The sequence below is a fragment of the Aythya fuligula genome, chromosome 10, assembly GCF_009819795.1.
Source record: "Aythya fuligula isolate bAytFul2 chromosome 10, bAytFul2.pri, whole genome shotgun sequence".
Taxonomy (NCBI): Eukaryota; Metazoa; Chordata; class Aves; order Anseriformes; family Anatidae; genus Aythya; species Aythya fuligula.
Window position 1 is genome coordinate 22,117,923 of NC_045568.1, and position 21,494 is coordinate 22,139,416.

The 21,494-nt window shown below is 42.4% G+C and overlaps 1 protein-coding gene across 1 annotated transcript in view; it reads right to left on the reverse strand.

The window, feature by feature from the left end:
* FGD5 (FYVE, RhoGEF and PH domain containing 5) overlaps positions 1–15,530 on the reverse strand; it is a 100,522-nt gene extending 84,992 nt beyond the window's left edge. The window contains exons 1-2 of the mRNA XM_032193886.1: positions 15,365–15,530; positions 4,625–7,541 (exon numbers count right to left, since the gene is read on the reverse strand). Of these exons, the coding sequence (XP_032049777.1) occupies positions 4,625–7,541; positions 15,365–15,377 (2,930 nt within the window). The 5' untranslated portion in view covers positions 15,378–15,530. The remainder of the gene's footprint in view (positions 1–4,624; positions 7,542–15,364) is intronic.
* Positions 15,531–21,494: the final 5,964 nt, after the last annotated feature.

A 21,494-nucleotide genomic window follows, 5' to 3' on the forward strand; every position in this document is an offset into this window, starting at 1 on the left:
ACATCTTCACCAATTAAATGAAAAAGAGAATAAAGGGGGGAGGATAAATTGATGAAGAAAATTATTTATTCAACACATTTAGAAGAAATTAAAAGGTAGCACCCTCAACATTCCCTGCTTTAATCAATGCAGTTTCATGAGGCATAATTTGGCTCACTCAGCTGGACTTAACCAAAGAACAATCCTGAGCATTTGCTTCTGCCCTTGTATGCATCAGACTTTTAAGATGTGCCTCCCAGCTCTAAGCAATAAGAGAGCCTTGTAGGTTAACAGTCACCCTTACTGAGCTTGAGTTCAGCAAGTACTTACTTCATTTTTAAACATGTTAGAGAGTGGAGATGAATTACACATCAACTTTTGATAAAGGGCTGATTCTTTCAATAATTATTCCTCAAATCATATCAAATACCTTTATTAACCTCAGGAGTGCTTGTCCCTGAAGCATCCCTTCATCTTCTTGCCCATCTGTCTCTCACTAAAGTATCTGAGTATCTCTGACATGATACCACTTTGACAAACATAGCAGTATCACTGTCATTCTTTCTATTTGGAAACTTACTGGTCTTTTATGTAGATCAGAGCACTGTGAATTTCTCTGAGGTTAATATAAATAGCATTAATTCACTATTATGAAAAGATTCCTGTATATGAAAGATTACATAAAATATTCCTGACAAAATATTCCTGTATATTTCTCATGCTGTTTTAAGTATGAAAGCATTGATTGTCCTTCTTTGGTCTTTGTTATTTTGGGGTGTGGACCTTTTATACTGAAGCTTCTACTACATAATTATCTACACACTTGCACCTTATCCTTCATATGCTGTACTTAGATACCACACTGGGCCTCTCTAAAAGTGGGTGATTTTATTTTGTATAAACCATGCTTCTCATTTGAAGGCCCAGATAGAGAAAGAGATATAACATCTTGATTTTATTGGTTAAAAATATGCACTATGTTGGGAAAAACTCATTCTAATGGTTTTAATTTCACCTTAATCTTAAAAACATATGTAACTTTGAATAGTATGTTATTCTGATCATTTTAAGGAACAGAAATCATGTTCTACAATAGTTCTAACAATAGCTAAGCTTTTGTTAGTGTGCTTTTGTATGTCTGTTTCAGAAGGGTCATGCAGACTGTCCCTGGAAGCAGTTTTGGAGCAAATCAGTGACTGATGACCTGAAGGGAGCAGAGAGAATATAACAACTTAAGTGGTGTAACTTGATAGAACATAGGTTAATGAATTCAGTGGTGGGGCAAGGGGAACAGCTAAATAGCCACTGGAGGGGGAAGTGACTGCTTACCCACTGGATTTTTCTACTTTTAGAGGAGGGTGATTTGCATTCTCTATGACCCATCAGCTATAGGCAATGGTTGTACTGCAGTGTAACCATAATCTGATTTTAGCATACATTTTAGAAACAGTCTGCACTGACACAGTCCTTGTATCATCTTGCACCCATGCTTGGCACATGCCCAAACTTACTATGACTACATACAAAGAGCATTGCTTATGAAGTATTCAATGTAACTGCTAGCTCATGAAGCATCATCTCCAACTCTAGTGCTTTAGAATCTAGGACTATTGTATCAGTCCCAAAGCACCTGTGTGCTTCAAACTGGCCAAATTAAAGGAAAAGTCTCACACAAGCCACATTGTTATCCTGGCTTTCTACTAAAGACAAGTTTTTCTTCATCTTCTTCTTGAGGAAGTACATTTCTTTGGGAATAAAAGTATGTTTGCAGAGGAATAGGATATGGAAGAGTGATCAGCTTTCCTTATTGTATAAAAGCTGAGAGCAATTAGATGGCTTCCTCTTGAAAAGCAGTAAAAAACAAGGTCGGAGCCTTGGGGGTAGTTTACAGGCATGAGCCTTCAATTCTAGAGTTATTAGGAATTACCATGAGCCTGGGTATAACTGCACAGAGCACTGGGATCTCTGCACTACCCCCACAAGAATTTACTTGAGAGTCCAAGGCTCAGCAGATCAGCATTTTGTCCAATTTGACTTATGTCCCATTATTTCTACACTGTACAGAAGGCAAATGATGTTCTTTATTATCATACACCTGAATCAGTTTATTTACACCAGACTGCTAAATTTTGGGGATACACAGTAACTGCTCTTCAGAGGACAATATTCCCCATTTTATCCTGGCAATGGTAATTTTAAGTTAAGATATATTTCCAACAGTGCCATTATTGGACTTTTTCTATAGATTTGATTGGTTCTAATTAGAAATTATTGGTTTAAATCTACTCCACATGGTTTTTCCTTTTAAACAAGAAAATTAAACAGTTAATCTTCTCATCTGACATTTTCTGAGCCCCCCACTCCACTTTTCCCCTGTCACACACACAAGTGAAGGTTCTTGGATAATTATAATCTTTTATAGCATTCTCACATTCTGTTCTCTAAATTGTAATAAAAGATTTTACTCCACCATTCATCAAAAAATGTCACAATACCATAAGGTACGAGCAGATGCTCAACACCAACATTCCACAGGTGAATGCACCAAAGAGAAGTTGATGGGCTCAAGCCTCATGTATTACAAGGGTTTAGTCCAACAGACTTGTACTCTCAAATGGTTGAAATAAGCCTCAGGATATGAGAAGGCTACAGTTCAAAGTCAATGTTATCCCTGTGTGGCTGTGGTAGAGCTGTGCTTGATAGCTATTTGTATTAGAAAGCCTAACTCCATTGAGAGAGATTCTACAGAGAACTGCTTTTACAAGAAATAAAACATGCATACCTATACATCACGTATGATTGTGTAAATGGGTTCATGTACATGCTTTGTACAATTCAGTTTGCTCTTAAAAGATTAGACCATACACTCTGTCTCCAAGTACATTATGCTTTTGGATGTGTTATCCATTTACTTTTCAGCAAAGCTTCTCAGTCATGTCTTTGTCCAAAACATCCTGACAAATACGTCAAATTACAGCTCTCTCAGCAGCAATACAAGTATATTGCTGTCTGCCTGCTGCTCTTCCCCTCCACCCCAGATATCTTGATAAAGGGGTCATTCAGGAGAACCTAGCCTTCATTTCTTCCCTGACAGCAAAAAGTGCAAGCACAACAAGCAGCAGCCTGAAAAACTATGTTCACGCCTTGACCTTGAGACTTCCTGAACCAGTTTGGATTGGCTCTCCCTTTGAAACAACAGGCTTCCACAGGAAGTTCATAAATGGACCCAAGTCACAGCAATTTACGTACTTTTAATATTTTTAACTTGGTTCTTCGAGAACTACCCAAAATGGGCGGTGTTTCATGGAGACAAAGAACTGGCCAGTTCTTCCAAGAGCAAACGTCAGTGTGTGGGGTGCAATTCAAACCACTGAAAGGAACATGACTAATGGGCTGTCAGGCCCTGCCAAGGCAACTTCTGCTGAGCCCTACCATGGGGATGTGGCCGTGTGTTGCGAAGTTGCACTGTACTCCACCATGTATGCCCCAGTGTCAGCACCAATGAGGATCCCAACACTGCAGGTAGCCCATATCTCCAAAAAGCTAAGTTGCAGGCCTGCATCCCAAAACCCTCAGCTTCAGGCACGTTTGATCCACATCTTAAACACTGATGAAATGTCTTCCCTCATGCTGCCCCACCACCAACTCTTGCCTCTCTCAAATAGACAATGCACTGTACATCATTCTAGTCTTAGAATGAGTGTGCAAGACTCGAAGGTGTTAAAGACATTTTTTTCACTCCCCAGTCTGAAATACCTTAGATGATTTTTATATTTTCACATAGCCCTAACAAAATGTGACTGCATTAAAAATATTTTTTTTCATTAATTTTCCACCTTGTTTTCTATGTTACCATGATCTTAACTGAAAATACCCTTCTTATTTATATATTTGCACTCCGCCGATTGTATGCTATAATCTGACAATAGAAATGTAATAATGGAATATTAATTCAAACATCTTGAGTGCATTGCACCTATGTAACTATCGAAAGGGATAGCTCTGGAACATTTTTGTATTTGCAAATAACCTAATGGAATGGGGATGAAAGATTATTATTAAACCTAGCAATGCATATGATTTCAGACATTTAATTCATTCAGAAATCAACAACTCTGTCAAAGATCCTTAATGATAGGCTTTAAAGCAACTTTTAAAATTAATTATTTAGTCTGATTAGCTCGTGGTTTGGGATTTTATGGTCTATACTTAACTGCTGTAGTTTGAAATTGAATTACACATATATAAGTAACACCCACTAGATCAGGTTGCTTGGGGCCTCATCTAACCTGGTCTTGAATGCCTCCAGGAATGGGGCATCCACAACCTCTCTGGGTAAGCTGTTCCAGTGCCTCACCACTGTCTGAGTGAAAGATCTTTTGGCCTGTATTTGCAAACTATAGGATCCAGATCCACCACAGTTGCTGGAACCCATTTACAAAGTTAAGAGTTAATTTGTTGTCTTTTTTTTTTTTTCTTCACTGATAAAGGCTTAATTTATATTCTTCTAGTTTTGCTTTGTGAGCATTTCCTGAGAGGGACATAAGCCAAGCAACATGGAAGATCTGCCTATGGTACCTAGCAGGGCAGGCCTTGCCTTTCTGGCCAAAGCTAGCAGGTCTTACATAATAATGTATTACAATACCTTTCTGTTTCCTGCTCTGTGGTTTGCTGCTTGTTCTCAAAGCCAGTGAAGCTGCTCATATCCACATAGCCATCATTCTCATTAGCAGCAGATAATGCCCTGCTGGGATCTTCGAAAAACTCAGTAAAAGTTCCTGCTCTTGTGGATCTTCGAGGAGGAATTTGTATATTTTCATAATCAGAGCTCATAGCTGGAATGTTCTCATAGTCAGAAGTGTCAGCATTGGGAAAAGAAATGGATCTAGGTTTTGTTAATGGAAGTGGCATGAAAGGAGGTCTGGACCGGTCCTCAAAGGACTCCACCCTTGACACACTCCTGCTGAAGGACTTGGGTGTTCCTTTTCTCTTACCATCCTTATAGAAAAGAACAGCTGAGGGAGACTCAGATGCACGGAGCTTCCCCACATGTGATTTTAGTTGAGGTGAGCTACTTAGGCTTCTCCTGTCCAGCTCCAGCAGTCTCAGAGGCCCATGATAGCTGGATTCTGATGAGGACCTCGAAGAGGAAACATTAACATCTACATGGACTTTATTTTCCGTCTTCTTCTTGAATTTTAGAGTGAGGAACCTCTTAAAGGAAGACTTCTTTTTCTTGGAATACTTATCAGGTGACTCATTCTCTATCAAAAGTGAAGGCGAACTTTTAGTGATTGGCTTTTTGGTGATGTAGGCAAGTTCAAAAGGAGGTGGTATATCAACAACTGAGGATGGAGTAGATACACCTGATGAAAGATTTCCCTGGGAAAAACTACCTGAGGAACCATTAACACAAGGCAAAGACAAGTTGTCTTCTGTCCTTTTTATTCTACCATCATCAAGTACATAGCCATCACTTTCTTTGTAAATGGAGACAGGTATCTCTCTCCCTTCAACAGAATAAGACCGAGGATATAAAATAAAACGTCTTGACTTGGTTGGTAATGCCCTATTGGCTTCCATTGTTTTTCCTTCCACTGAAAATAAACTATTGCTTACATCTTCAGTCCCAGAGCCATTGCAGGAAGGCAGTAAATCAGTTTCAGGTCCAGTTTCTTCTGGAACTGTTTCTGGCACATAGCCTGGCATTTTCCCAGAGAGCGACCGTGTTCTAGTGACAACGCTTTTACGATCAATGGTCAGCAAGTTGTTTTCACCATCCATACCTAATTCACCCTTCTTACTGTGATCAGCTCCTGAATCAGTCTGCCCATCACAAGTGATTTCATTTTCTGCGGGAAGTACATATGGGTCATCTAGGGAATCACTGCTAGTTTCTCTTTCCTCTGATTCTTCAGGCACAATGACTACTTCAGGGAGTGCTAGGTTTTCATGCAACACATTTTTGGTCCCATGTTTTACATTCATTTTACCATGCTTACAGACTTCTAACTCTTCCTCACATGGAACCTGTTGAGTTGAACTTAAGACACTTTTGCTGAGGCTTTTTGCTTCCACTTCATTGTCTTCAAGCTGCAGCTCGTCTGACTTAGAGGTTTCAACAACCCTTTCACTATGCTCTTCAACAGGCACATCTTCCAGCTCTGGTTCCATCCCTGGACCACTAGGTAGAGTATCAGAAATCTGACCATTCCCATTCAGAGAGGTCCCTTCTGTTTGCAGATTCTCATCTGAATGTTCTGTGGGTACTTCCTCACCATAGTAATTCTCAAAAGGAGCAATTTGACAGCCATCATCCACGTTTTCTGCTTTCACAGCTTCTTCCTCCTCTTTCACAGAGTCTTTGCTTGCTTCACAGGCTACCTCTGATGTCTCCTCACCTCTTCTCTCAGTGATCTGGAAACCATCACTGGCGCTTTCTGTGTTTGTATTATTGTACTCATCTGTATCTGCTTTCTCCTCTTCAGCTGCTACTTGATGGGTAGAATCTCCCAAACCACTCTCAGCACTGGGTTCACCTTCAAGCAGTTCTAAGCCAAGAGCTGTTTCCTCACTGGTCTCATTGGGCAGCATGTCAAGACTTGCACTGTCATCATTTTTGAATCCCTCTTCCATATTCAAATCAAGCTGTGCATACACACTGCGATCACTGTCATGTGCTGGACATCCATCTCCATTTTCTAAAATCTCAGGCAGTTCCTCCTCATCCTCCCCTGCTTTTTCACAACCTAGGATCGATTCATCTGCAGGAGGTGGCGTCAGAATGATATCTTCACAGGTATCACCCATTAGGTCCTTATCTCTATTCAAAATGTTATCACTGTCAATCTCACTATAGTCTGCAACCAGTTCAAGACTGCTAGAAGTTTCCTCCTTGTTTTTGGTTTCACTACAATCACCTACAACATCTTCATCTACATTCTTGGAAGAACAATAATTCTCATCAGGGGCATCTGAGGTCTCCTCACAAAGTGCCTCAGACTGGCCACAGTCTACAGTTGAGGCTTCAGAGTCTGGTTCTACTGGTTCAGCAATATCCAAAGAGTTACGGTGCTCAACTGCTTGATTGCTTGTGTCCTCATCATTAGGAATGTTGTCCTGTTCCTTCTCTGTCTCTTCTGGAGTTTCCAAGACTTCATTCTCTGCAGAGAAATCTAAGCTCTGATCAAGCTCATGTTCCAAGTCATTGCAGTTTTTCCTGGTCAGCTGAGCTTCAGGAACTGCAATGTATTCATTATCTGCCTCAGATTCTGGGCAATCAGCATGGCATTGATTTCCTTCATACAGCTCTCCATCAAGAAAGATCAATTTACCATTTGAGCACTTATTTAAGTTATTGTTGGTATAAACACTGGATTTGCCCTCAGTGTCAGCAGAGAGTTTTGGCTTGGGAGCAATAGGTGGTTTGGGACCTCTAGACATAGAGTTCGGGTTATGAAGAATGTCAGCCCTTGGCAGCGAAGGAGAAAATTTGGAGACAGTTACTGGAGAAAGATGACCGATAATTTTTGGTTTCGGTGCTAGTGGTGGCTTTGTGATTTCTGGAGAGAAGAGAGAGAAGACACGTTAGTCATCTTGGTTTCTTATTAAATACACCAGAATATATTCTACACTACACTTTATCTTATACCAGTGACTTCTAATGCAGAAGGAGTCCAGCTTCCATGTAGCACTGTTGCTTTATCTGCAAGGTTGCTTTGCAGATAAAGGGAGCTAGCTGCATATATATTATTTCATCTTCAACACCTTATTTAGCTTGGAAGTGAGCATCTGTGATCTGTGTGCTTATCAGTCACCTCAGATTCTAGAAATGAATGTCACCACAGTTTTAACCTGAAAAGGAATAACCTCAAAATATAAATCAGCTTCCAGGAACAGCCCAGACATTTTTTCTAATTCCAGGTAGTGATTATACCAGTAGCTCTGTGGGGACTTTCAGAAAATATACTCTGTAGCACAAGATCCCTTCAGTGATGCAGACTCTCCCTAAAGCGCCCTTGTGCTCTGCAGACCCTCAGCAGGCAGAGAATATCCTGCTGTTCCTCCTTTGCTTCTCCAGCAATAGTCAACCTGGAGATTATGACATAGAATAAAGAATGAAACAGATGACCCATGATCCTGTAATCTCACCATTTTTAACTCCTTGCTTTATTTTGTGTCCCTACTACTCAAAGCTGGAAGTCACTAGGATATGTCACAATTTGATCTGACCTGCAGAAATAGCACTTTGTAGGAGGTACATGCCCTTACTGGCTTTGAATAAAATGGTTCATGTTCAGAAGAGAGAATAGGAGGTTTGAGGCTACTTGTGGAGAAGGATGGCATTCTTATCAGAGACTGTTTGTACTGGAACAACAAGCAGTGAGAAAAAGACTGGAGCATGGAGAATGCCTGGATCTTCAAAGCTTTGGCTTATGAACAAACTAGATACAAAGTAATTAAATTACCTCATTTTCTCTACGCAAAATAACCATGCAGGCATCCACCTTAAAAAAGATATACTTTGAAAATGGTGACCTGATTTCCCTTCAGTGGTAAATTTTCTGTAGCAAGAAGAATTAAGTAATCTTGAATTCCTCCTCCTGCTGCCTTCAGTGACATTGCTGGGGAAGAGAATTTATGATAACTGGCCCTGTTCAAAGTATGTTGACAATAGGCATTGCGGTGTCCTACTCTTTCCCACTGGGCCAACTATTGGCCACTTCAAATTTGGATTTTTTTTTCCTAAGTACTCAATGTGTTGTTCTTACCTTCCATGAAGTTCATTTAACAATTTTCCCCTTTTGGGGCTGTGTGCATACACAAGTGTTTAAAATAAATCCTAACAATTACTGAAAAGAGAGCAAATCTGTCAAGCACAATGGACCACCGCTTGTCTTTTATTACAACTTCACTCTGTTTCAATTTCTGCTTCCTTTGGTGTATGAACCATTTAAAAGAATCTGGCTGTAACTTCTAAATGGATAAAAAACAACATTACACCATAAGAAACATGTATGTTCACAAATAATGGCTCATGTTTATTTTAGGATACATTTTATGTTGGAGGGAGACACACCCACCTTGTGCTTAAAAGGAAACTCTTGGGGAATAGGAATTTCTTTAGCCTGCTCCTCCCCTTATTGTTTGATGTTTCCTTGTACTGACAAGGACAGCTTCCTTTCCTTACCCACCTTCCTTCAGGCAAACCTGCATTTCAGCATGGTTTTGTTCCTGCCATGGCCCACACAAAACTGCTCTGCTCTCCACCCCTGTCCCTCTTCACATCTAAGTGGTGGACAGTAAGCCTAGCAGCTCTCCTGCAATACCAATCAACTGACACAGCCCTCACTTTTCATATTTCTTTGAAAAGTGGGGTATTGCCTGAAACACTGCAACTACCCATTTTCAGATGTTCTCCAGATTTAATTTTGGAATTAGCCTAGAATTTAATTAAGGCTAATAAGGGACCATAACTACCAACATCTCCACCCCACCAAACAACTGGATTGGGGTGAATACTTAAGTACTGAGGTTTCACATTTACAAGGACTTCTGTAAACTTGTCCCAGGTCCATGGACTTTTGACAGTGGCCCAAGAAATGAGTTAGCTCCACAGTGTAGATACTAGTTCTACCTTTGGTGCCACAGCCAAGTTCAAGCATCTCTTATGATGCTTAAAGTAGCTTTTTCTGACCAACAAACCTGTGTGGCCTGTGGTTTCCTCATTCCTTTGTCATTAATTCAATTCAGATACAAGTTAAAACGAGAGAGACATTGAGAAAAAGAGGGCAAGAATGCTTTTAAATGGAAGTGACCATGCAGATAGAAAGACTCCACTGCAATAGTGTGATGAGACCACACCAAACCTAGAATTTCAGTAGGAACCAATGCACCCAAGTCCTGATTCTCAATACTCCTGCCCAGGAACAAAGGCTTCAAATCCACAGACAGAAAGTGGATGAGAAACAGGAGGTAGAGGGAAAACGTCTGGGAAATGGCATCAAAGTATTATTCAGCTCTAATCAGAAGCTGTGTAATTTCACTCAGTTATATCAGAATAAAGGCAAAACTTTTTTTCTAGAAAGCTTCAGTCTGAACAGAGTAAGAGGTGGGTATATACCTTAGTATACTCCTTATCTTATTTCCATAATGAATTGCAGATTTTTAAAAACAAAGCCTTTATTTCCAGTCAGCGCTGTCTGGCTTCTATCCTCAGCATTTACTATTGTTTCTTCTGCTAGGTTAAAAACTCTTTTATTATTCAGTATTTCTCTGGAGAAGACATATACTTCCCTATAACCACATCTCTGTGCAATCCTGGTTTTGGTAAATTGATTAGATGAACTTGTTAAATCTTTGCAGTTGGACAATTTCTCCTTTCCTGAAGTCTTGTCTTTTAGATTTTTTTTTTCCTGATCTTTTCCAATTTTCCAGGAGCCCCTATAAGATATATAGTGCAGACCTATAAGAGGAATTCCAGAGTGGGTACTGATGATGCTATCTACACAGCTCAGTACTTTCTTAGACCTGGTTCTCACTATTCTTTATTAGCTTGTCAATATATCAGGTTGACTTGCTTGTAAATTATGACTTCTCAATTGTTCCCAAGGCTACGTTTTCCCTGTTTGTTGTCTCTAACTGATAGCTTTATAACATACATTAAGTGTAATTAGTTTGACTGGATCCAACTTAATGATCCTGATCTGTTTCTATAACTGCCCTGCCTACCATTGTTAATGACCCTGTCACCAATTTTTGCATCATAAAGTGAACTTTGTCATCTGATACTTTTCTATTTGCTTTCCAACCATAAAAATATTGAACAGTATCAACCTATTCATTATCCCTGCATTATATATACTACCATTTGATATTGATACAGAGATAACTGCTAAAGAGATTCTCTACTGCCCGTTAGCCAGTCTCCAGCCTAATTAACCAAGAGTGTATCCCTGTTATATAAATGCTTCTCTCTAAAATCAGTGTACAACTAAAATACACAGACATTAATGTATGTCTTTGCATCTATACAATCTCCTCAATTCCAATCTGTAACTTCTTCCAAAGATGAGAATCAGATTCCCCACTTCAAGCAAGTAAAGTCCCCCTACTGAGGAAATAAGAACACGCAACCCTAAGAGTTGTAGTAAATATAGGAATTCTTTTACATGTCACAGGATCACAGAATGTCACTTGCCCAAACACTATTATAGACACAAAAATGGTTTGGACCCAGAAGAAGTTCTACCGTGAAACAACTTGTATCCTTTTATCTTATCAACCAGACAACAACATGAAACAACAAAAAAACTTGCCTATACCAGCAGCCATCATATTCACACTCTTTCACATCAGAGAATAACTGTGCTGTCCAAGAGCTCATACTATGAACAAAAGCCACATGCACCAAGTGCTGTACAAATCCAGGAACTAATGGAAACAGTGCAGCTGCTCTGTATAGTCACACGCAGAAGTTTCCATACATCAGCTACCAAAACAACACCAAGTTTTTACAAAAGCAAGACAGAGAAGAAATTCTCTACTTGTGTCTATTTCAGTTTGTCTAACAAAAGGTTTTATGCTTTCACCATGGTCCCTACTCCTTAGAGAAGAAATTGTTCTATGATTGGATGGTAGACAGAACTTCCCATCAAAATAACACATGGAGTTTCACGGTAAATGAAACAGACAGATCTTCCTCATGGATGAAGAGCTGGCTTTGGACATGGAAGGACATGGACACCAACCACTGCAGTAATTCTGGCAGAAATGTAAAGCGAGACAAGAAAAGTGACTCCTAAAACTCACTTATTTTGTCTGCAGTATAAGAACCTATATGCTCCAAGCTGTAACTACAATTCTGCCAGCTGTCCGAATCAGACACCGAGGGTGTGTTTAAGCTGCTTATGCAGATAAGCCATTTTAATGTAATTCTGAATTGAGGTAAGTACCCAGCATAAGCTGTGTAACCTGCCTCAATACATTGGAGATAAAATAGATGAGGTAGCATGATTTACAACGAAAGTATAATCCCTTTGAGGGGTCTCAACTCATAAAACACTAGTGCTGCCACTGGTAGGACCCCAGGATATACTGTAAATAACTGAGATGTCATAATTTTTGTACTATTCGCTGCAAAAATATCTGGTTTATAGCACGTGAATTCATCACTTATTTCACACAGTCAGAGAAAAATAACAGGTTTAAAGTAACAGTAGTTACCTAAGAAATGAAAACAGTTGCAGGGGAGTCACTTGAAATGGAAAAGGTGTTTAGGCTTGAATTTTCTAATGGTACAGGACTGCAAGTCTTCTTTTCAAATGGGACCCAAGTCCAGATTTAGGCACCAGTTTCCACTTTGACTTTAACAGCAATGAGCTACTTAAGTCTTTTGAGAGCTGAGACTTCAGGCACTTCAGGTCTTAGGTCCTATTCAAAGCCAGAAAGGGCTCCTAAATGCCTCAGTCATTTACGAAAATGGGATTTCAGCTTCTCCATAATTCTGGTATTTTTGCAAAGAATCTGTGTTCTGTTAACAATGTATATCCTTCAAGCGACTGATCAAAAGTCCTCTGCAAGCCCACACAGCATGAAGGTTTCACTAGTGTGGAGACAGACCCATAGACAGTAGTAACTATCCCAAGGGAATTTTGTCTCCTTACAAATCTTAATTGAAATATTATCATCTGGGCTGTCAGAGCGCGCCCCACCCTGTAGAAATAAAATGCTGTACTGTACAATTATTGGAATCCATCCTCGATGATTAGATCAATGCATTATGACTCTGGAATGTCTGATCAACAGTTTACAAGTTTGTCTTACTATCTAACTTCATTACAGCTATCTATAAATATAACAGCATAATATCCCACAGAGAAGCACTGCTAGGCAAATGGAAAAATATAAAGACAGTATAATGAGAAAAGGATAAGTTTCAACACCAAATATCTTGATCCTTCACAAATTCTCCAGCATTTTCACTGACTCTAAACAGGCTGTACATACATGTCTTGGTATGGCCGTGGGAACTGTCTGTGGAAAAACCCTGTATGTATGATTACAAATAATCTTGGTTCTAAGTTACTAGCATATATTTCTTTTCAATATAACTTTAAATGTTTGTGATGTTTCCAATTTGTCTGTGATTTCACCACAGGAAGCTCACACTGCAGCAGACAGCTTATATTCACCTGCTGTTTCATATATTGCTTTCTGGGAGCCAAAGACAACAGTGATTAGATTTTTTAAAATTTTTTACAGGTACATATGGCAGCTTTTCCTCTACCAATTTCAGTAGCAGCTGAAAGAATGTCTGATCTACTTATGCCTATGAACAATTTGGATTCTAACATCTGTACCTTCATCCTTTGGGCAGCACCATTTCAGCACCCAGCAAACAAACACGTACCAAGAGCCTGGCAGGTCCTGTGCGTGAGGCTGGGAGATGGGGCTCTCTCTTGTCACTCACCACAGATTTCCTGTGACCCTGCTGGATTGCTCCATTTTTCTTTTCGTATCAGTTCTGCATCTCTGAGGATAATCCATATCTCCCTTCCTGTTTTCTATCCGTCCTTATTTTAACTTCTGTGGGATCAAAGCTGCCTTATGTGCCTGCACGTATGACTGCTTACTGGTGCTATGTGTTACTGTAATACAAAGACCACTGATGTGGGTCCCTGAGCTGCGCCAGTTAATAAACACCTCTCTCCTTCAGATTCAATAGGAAGTTCTGCTTTGCACTGATGGGAGAGACATTCCTTGCATTGTGTGAATGCACAAAACAAAGGCTGAGAAGGGATATGAACACTCTCTATAAATACAACCTGGAGGTAAACACCAGAGGAGGAAAAGAACTATTTTTAAGCAAAAGGACAATGTAATCCCAAGAATAAATGGCCATGAAACTGGTTTGGAAACTAGGAGGAGTGACAAGAGTAAGCAGTTCTCAGCTTCCTGAGAAGAGTAGCAGGAGAGCTGCCTAAAATGTTTTGTATAACCTGATGAATTGATAAAAGGAGTAATATGACTTTGTGATTTCTAACAATAGGTTACTGCTTTCGGTAATGAAGGTAGTCCCATTCAGCCCCATGCTCCTGAACAAAGAAAATTGCTAACAAAATTTCAGAGTTTAGAGCGGAATAATTTGACGTTCCTTACACTGCGCATCCACCAAGATCACACCAAATCAGAGCTGCTCATTTTTAAATAATGGAAAGATGAAGAAAGAGAGGTTGGAGCATCACAACTAAAGCAACTTTTGGCTGGCTTGCTTAACCTTCAAATGAGTTTGTTTCCTGGGAGGGCCAGAGTCCAGTCCAAAAAGAACAAGGAAAGGGCACGGAAATGTCACCACTTTGGGGTAGGAAAGCATCCTATTCCCCACTCCAAGGACAGCTATAAGCTCAGAGGAGTGGTATGACAACCCAATACAACAGCAGAGGGCTGGGTTGGACCTAAGTGATCCTTTCCAATACCGTCTTCCTGTGTTTGGGCAAACAGTGATTCACAGTTTCCCAACATATGACAATGGCAAGGCCAGCCATCTAGCCGTGAGATCTCTAGGCTTCAGGACATATCCATGCGAGTGAGGTGCCGGGTGACATTCACTCTCTGCAAGAAGGAATTGTGGAGGAAAATTTTAGGGCTGACACCAAGGGACTGTTTCTTTTCCTCTCTACCTCTGTGCAGCATTAGATTTTTCTAATTAACTCAGAAGCTGGTAGTAATTATTTCCCGTCTACAGTTTTTACATAGGCCTCATCCTTAAAATCAGAAAGTCGGTGGAGAATTTGAAGTTTGCCCCAAGTTTTCAGTCACTTATTTTAATGTCTAACTGTTGAACGTCTTCTCTTTAATAGCTCTTCCCTTCTCATCCAGTCTCCCTCACCTCCCCAGTTTCCGCCAGGGAAAATTTCTGGGAAATTAACAGAAGACAGAAGGAAAGGTTTGGGCTTGCAGAACTTCTTGCCCATTGCAAAAAACACTACCCCAAAACTCCAGACTTCCCAGAGGAAGTCACAACAAATTTCCCAGGGGCTTTGTGGAAGTGCGAGCATGTCCGAGGCAGAGCCACGTCCCGCAACAGACGCGGCCCTCCCGGTTTGCCGGCCTGGGTCTTCCCGGAGCCCTCGGCTCGCCACCGCCACGGCCGAGGGACCCCTACGAATCCCGCGGGAACCGGGCAGCACCCGAGGCAGGGGCCGGGCTGGACCGGCCCTGGGCGCCGGCTGCCGGGCCGAGGGGTGCCGGCGGCGGGGAGCGGCGCCCAGCCGCAGGAGGAAGGATGCCGGTACCGGAGGGAGGGCGACCGCCCGGCGGCTGTCAGCACCGGGGAAAAGATGCCCGGCTGCGGAGAGCCGTGCCCGCAGAGCCGCGCACTTACCGGCGTTGTTCATCTTCCACCGCAACTTCGCTTGCCGCCTGCTCACAGCATGGTCCCGGGGGCCGCCGCCTTCGCCCCTGGCGGACGCGCCGGCGCTGGAGCCCCTCTGGGGCCACGGGCACGGAGCCGGCGGGGCGGCCGGCAGCGGAGCCGGCTCGGGGCGGTCAGCTCCGCGCCTCCGCCCTGCCCCGCGCGCGGCCCGGCGGGGGCGGGGGCGGCGGGGCCCCGTACGGCCGGCGGCGCGCGGGGCGGGCCCGGGAGGGGCGGGGACCACCCCCCGGCCCCAGCGGTGGGGCGCGAGACGCCCGCGGGTGCCTGAGGGCGCGGCACTTTAACGGCGCGGCGGCTGCCCTCGCCCTGCCCGTCTTCCTCCTGCCCCCGCCTCGTGTTCCCCACCTCCCTTTCCGGCCCCTCGGCGCCTCTTTGCACCCCCCTTGCCCCTCCAACCCCCTCCTTCTCCTTCCCCCTCCCTTCCCTCCGTCTCCTCGCCCGCCTTCCCTCCCTCCTCGGTCTTTCCCCCCTCTCCAGCTGCTTCCTCCCGTTGGCCCTTCCTCCCCTTCGCCCCCATCCTTCTCTCCGTTCTCGGGACCGGACCGGGGCCGCGCCCCACGCAGCCGCCCCCAGCACCTGCCGCTGGAGCCGCCGCAGCGGTGCCTGGGAGCGGCGGAGCCAGGGACGGGCCTTGGCGCACGAGCCGTGTTTGCTCGGAGCGGCTGCAGGCAGCACCGGGCTGCCGTCTTTTTCCCGTCTCCTGTAAAACAGCTCTCGGCTCGCGGACGTTAACGCGGGCATCCTGTGTCTGGGCGCTTCTCCCTGCTTTCGGGCTAGCAGCGGCACTAGCCCCCAGACAAGGTTGGCTCGCCCCCTTCCTCGCACTAGAGGCGTGATACAGCCCTGCTTCCTTTCCCAGCGAAGGTGGGATTGCTCGCACAATAAAGCAAAGCTTTGCAAAACCCCTACCCCGGCAGAGGAACCCCTGGAGGGTTGAGCTGCCCCAAGGGAAGGCGAGGGAAAGGCCGTTCCCTACGGGCAGGACGAATGCTTGGGGCCTCCTAAGAGCCCCACACGCCAGCAGCTGGGGATTGAGATCAGCAGCATGCTGCGGTGCCTGGAGAGTACAGGCTGGTGTGTGCATGAAGCTGCTGGGTCATGCCTTGGCATCCTGCATCCCATATAAATCAGGACCGTTGCTGACATCACCCAGAGCAACTTGGTTTTAGGTGCTGTTAGCTCTGCTTCGGCAAGTACCTAAAAACTAACTAATCATCCTGCTGGCAGGTGCTCTATAGTATAGCCAAAGTTGTGGTGGGCTTGAGTCTCTCTCACTGAGGCTGGTATTTGGGGATGACTGGTTTTGATCTATAGGAGATCATGGTTGTATCGCTACACCTCAAAGCATTTGAAATTCTGTATGGTACTGGAGATGCATAAATGCCATGGAAAATGCTCCTTGCAGCAGGTAGAGTCCAGCACAGAGGAATCCTCTTCCTCAGGGAGAATCCATGGCTTAATTGACTAGAAGTGAAATTGAAACATCTATTTTCATTACTCAATTACTGAAATGATAATGAAATATGTTTTTTGAATAATTCCAACTATTTTTTAATAAGATGACTTTTAGCAAAGGATTTCTTTTGAACTATAATCCAGCTATCCATTTAATGTCTGATGAATTTTTAATCTCTTTCTAGGCTTGTAGGTCCCTATCCAGTAGGTTATTTAAGTATGTGCTTAAATCTACGCAAGTGGATAATCCATTTAAAGCAGGTCTACTCTATATACTTACATGCCCTAGTAGATTAGAGTTGTGTAGCATGTTGGAATCTTGTTTTTTATAATTTAAACATAAACTAGCACTCTACTTGCCATTTTAATGAAGGTCTAGAGACTCTTTCTATCAGACTACACTACTTAAGCATCCTAATTGTTATTTTTCTTCCTCTCTACATAGAGATTTTCTTCAAGATGAGGTCTGCTTCATCATAAGCTGTATTTCAGAATATTTTTGATCATCTTTCAATGGAGGGGGAGAGGTTGACCCCCAATTCACAGAGAACTTAACCTGCTACTTCCTCCTACGAACAATTTCAGAAACTGACATTACCTTATAAATCTTTACATTAATCTGCTATTAGTTGCCCAAGAAATCAGGCTTTCATGTTATTTTGATATTTCCTGGTGCATTCTATCAGGTAGTATGCCACCTGGGAAACTATGGGACAGGGAGAATCAGTCCAACAGCTCTCATTACTGTTGGTGATCTGGCAAAGCCCAAATGTGTAGATTCAAAGGAAATAATAGATAGGGCAGTTAATTGCTTGTGTTTGTTTTTGTGTGTCTAGACTACCTGAAAAGCTTACTATATGGGAGAGTCTGTTATATGGGCATGGATTAATGCCGATCAGGTCTGCTTTAGCATTATTGTATGTAAGCACTTCAGTTACTCAAGGGAAAAATGGTGCTGTGTGTTACAAAAAGTGAGATCACTCACTAAAGCAAGATGGAATAGTAAATACAGGCCAATAACCAGATGCATTCCTTGCATAAAATGAAATGTAAAATGTGGCAGTTGTGATGAGCTGAATATTTTAATAGCCACCCAAAGTAAATACTGGTAAGTAAAGACTTATTGGATATTTATCTTTGGAATGGAATAGCACTGGGGGGCAGTTGCAGAGTGATGTCATTGCTGCCTGAAGACAAATTCCCATGGCTGCGGTATTTTGTACGCTCTGCAAAGACTAGTGTTTTAATGTTTCCTCCGCTCTCTTGGTTTCTTTCTCCTCTCTGCTCAAAAGCCTGACTGACACCAGGAGGCTTAGAACCAGAATAGTAGGGTGTGCTGTACACCAAACCAAGAGCCTATCAGACATGTCACAGGCTTGGTCCTGAAGAATTTAAATCCTAAACAGAAGCAAGAGAAGGCAAATGAAGGCAAGAACAAAGGCAGGAAGAGAAGAATGGGAAAGTTATAGGTAGAAGTTGATGAATATTCTTTCCTGCATCTAGGCAGATTGCTGCTTGGTTTTGTAGCATATCTCTTTGCACTACATATTTTTGCAAAAAGAAAAAGGGGTAACAATTTCCAGTTATTTATGAATAGCATTGAAAACATGCTGTCCATTATCTGAGTAAGAGAGCTCATGACAGACTGCTGGAGATAATGTATTTTGAAGAATGGTTGATGTACACAGACCTCAAAATGCTTTAGGGGAGGATGGAAGGACTGTGGATAGAGAAGTCTCCCAGGAACGAGAGAGAGAGGAATAAGGCTGTGAAATTATCTAAATATGTCTTTGACTCTATCTTAAGCAAATGAACATTTGATTCTTTTTGATTCTTTCACTTTTTTTTTTTTTTTTTTTTTTAAAGGGCCCCTAGGAAGAACACCAGTCCTCTCAGGTAGGTTTATGTGCTTCCACTAAGGTTCATGGTGTCATCAGGGTTCCTGTTCTATACCAAGTTTCTAAAATTTCTGTTGCTCAGTGTTTTAGTAAAAAAGGAATATTTGTAGGTAATGGTACAAAATCTGAGAGCTTATAAAATGCCACAGCTGGGTCCATCCATTCCTTGATGTCATGGAGATTTTTTTCCTTCTCAGCTGCCCAGATGCCTAGTTCTCAAATCCTTGCTCAGTTTTGATTCATGTCTTACCCAACCAAAGCTTTCTTTGACTTAACTTAGCTTGAGTAACTCATGTCTTGACATGTCCAGAAACACATTTATCCTTACTCAGTGGGACATGATTATTTTGCACTCCAAAAGCATGCAGTGCCCATATTTGCAATATGTCAGTAGAGCTCATGAGCTCTGCAGACAACAAGCAGAACAGTAGCTAAAAATACACTTGCATGGATTTACCTACTGCAGTCAGCCTTGTTTTCCTCCAACCTTTCACCCCCTCCCAAATGCTGTTACATAAAGCACTGGAGGAAATAACTTCGCAGAGAACCAAACCATGGACTGGGAGAGGAAGGACTGCAGATGGCTGCTTCAGGCATCAGTCGAAGTAAACCTGAAGGTTAAGTCAGGAGCAGTGCCACTGGGGGTCAAACATGTGGGTGTAAAACTGGTGTCAATGAAAGAAAATTGGGCATTGAATCAAAAAGGCTGTCTTGGCACAAACAATGTCAACAGGAGTTCTAGCTTCATTGGGACCAGAGTTGAATTTCACTCCTGGAGGTCAGCAAACACACTAAATTTCATCTGAAAAAGGAAAATAAATAATAAATAAATAAAAATCCAGATGATGGAGAAATTATAACTGGTTTCCTGTGTTTGATGGGACCATGCGTTTGACACCCCCAACATATGTGAGTCTCCCTCAGCAGTGAATCACCGAGAGAAAAAGCTACAGCAACAGTGATTGTTGCTACTTCAGAGCATTGTTTTGAACCACAACAATTAATGACATGCCTCGTTTTTATCAGGGCCGTATTCTGGGTGCAATGTGCCATGTGAGAGGTACATATAGGGAGGAAGCCAAACGCCCATTTCCTCTTAGTATTTGGGTTTGTTTTGGTCTCACTCCAGGGTCAGTCTCCCTCTAGGCCCCTTCTACCTCCAGTCACTCCCTTACTTCTGCAACCCACTTAGCTCTGGGGCCTTTTTGGCTATGAAACCCAGCCTGCATTGATTAGCGCAGCCACTGACCCAGAGCGGGCTGGCAGCTGCGTTCTCCATTTCCTGCCCAGGCATCTGCTGCCTGATTGGAGGAAAATCATTCTTAAACCTTCTTCAAAAACAGGAAACTTCTCTTCTCCCTGCTTCCTGCGGTACAGGAACCGTCTCCACAGCAACTCCTGGACAAAGAGGGCTCCTATTAACCACCGGGGTGCCATAACAGATACAGCAGGAGACCGTAATTCAAACCATAATCCTACCCCAAATACTGGAATCTGCCTCTCTGTTCACCACTGCTCCCACCACCTCTGCACCCATACTGCTGCCTTGTTAAATAGTTTGGAGGTTAATTAGTCAATGATAATCCTTTCCATCACAGAAGCATTTGTAAGCACTTTTCATCTTCAGGACTAAATATTGATCCTGTGTTGGCAGCTCCTGGAACAATTTTACAATACTCTCTCTCCATCTTATTAGAGAGGCAACTGAATCTTACAACACTGTCACCCTCTCAGATGTTTTGCAGGATGTATCTTAACATTATGCAGTCCATTTTTTTAAAAGTGACAATTTCTTGTATTCCATGAGCATTTTATGGCTAAAAAGTATTGTCATGCTGTGCTCGTTGAGTATTTTCCCTATTATGATCAGACTTAGAGAAGTCTGAAGTTGAGCTTTCAGAAAATCATTTGTAGTTTGAATGCAGCGAGAAAACTCTACCTATACTTATATTTGTGATTTTGCATCAGCAAAGGACCATTGCTAGCAGAGACAGTTGAGCCTAGGTGAAATGAGTATTAACTTCTGCAATTCTGTATTTGTACAGAGAGTCACAAATTTGCTTCAAAGTTCAGATTTGGTGGGTTCTTTCAAAAGAGCACACAGGTCAGCTGTATCTGATAGGGAGTTAAAGCGTAGCTCACAGAATAAAAGCAAGTACAATAGACGAGAATGGTAAACAGTGAGAAGTCTTTGTTCTTATTTTTTGGTTTTGAACACAAATTCTGCCTCCCCACCTTTTCACAGCAAATGCAAAGCAACAGAGTTGTCCCAGTCTGCTCTACCCATTAAACTGAGCCATTTGGATATTCAAGTAGTTTTTCCAGTGTTCAGGCTTAAGAAAAACAAACAAACAAACAACAACAACAGTAGTATACAGCAACATTCAGGTTATCCCTTGCTTTGCATTCAGGTACTTTCTCACCAAATACTGAAAGTAGAGTAGTACAGGGGACAATTCCTCAGACTATCCAACTTCCTTCCAGCAAGCTATGCTGTTGATACTAGAATGTCTGCCTTCAAAATCTACTGTAATTATTTCATATATGTTTGTACCTACAGTGATATGCTGTGTTACTGACCACAGAGGAAGCTGTTATGTACTGGGTTATGTCTGCTGTAATCCAGGCTGCCTGAATGCCCTTGCCACTAGTGGGTAGAGAAGCCTTACAGCAGGGTAAGAAGGTAGGCAGGTGCAGAAGGGTTTCTCATGAAATTTCCTCTAATT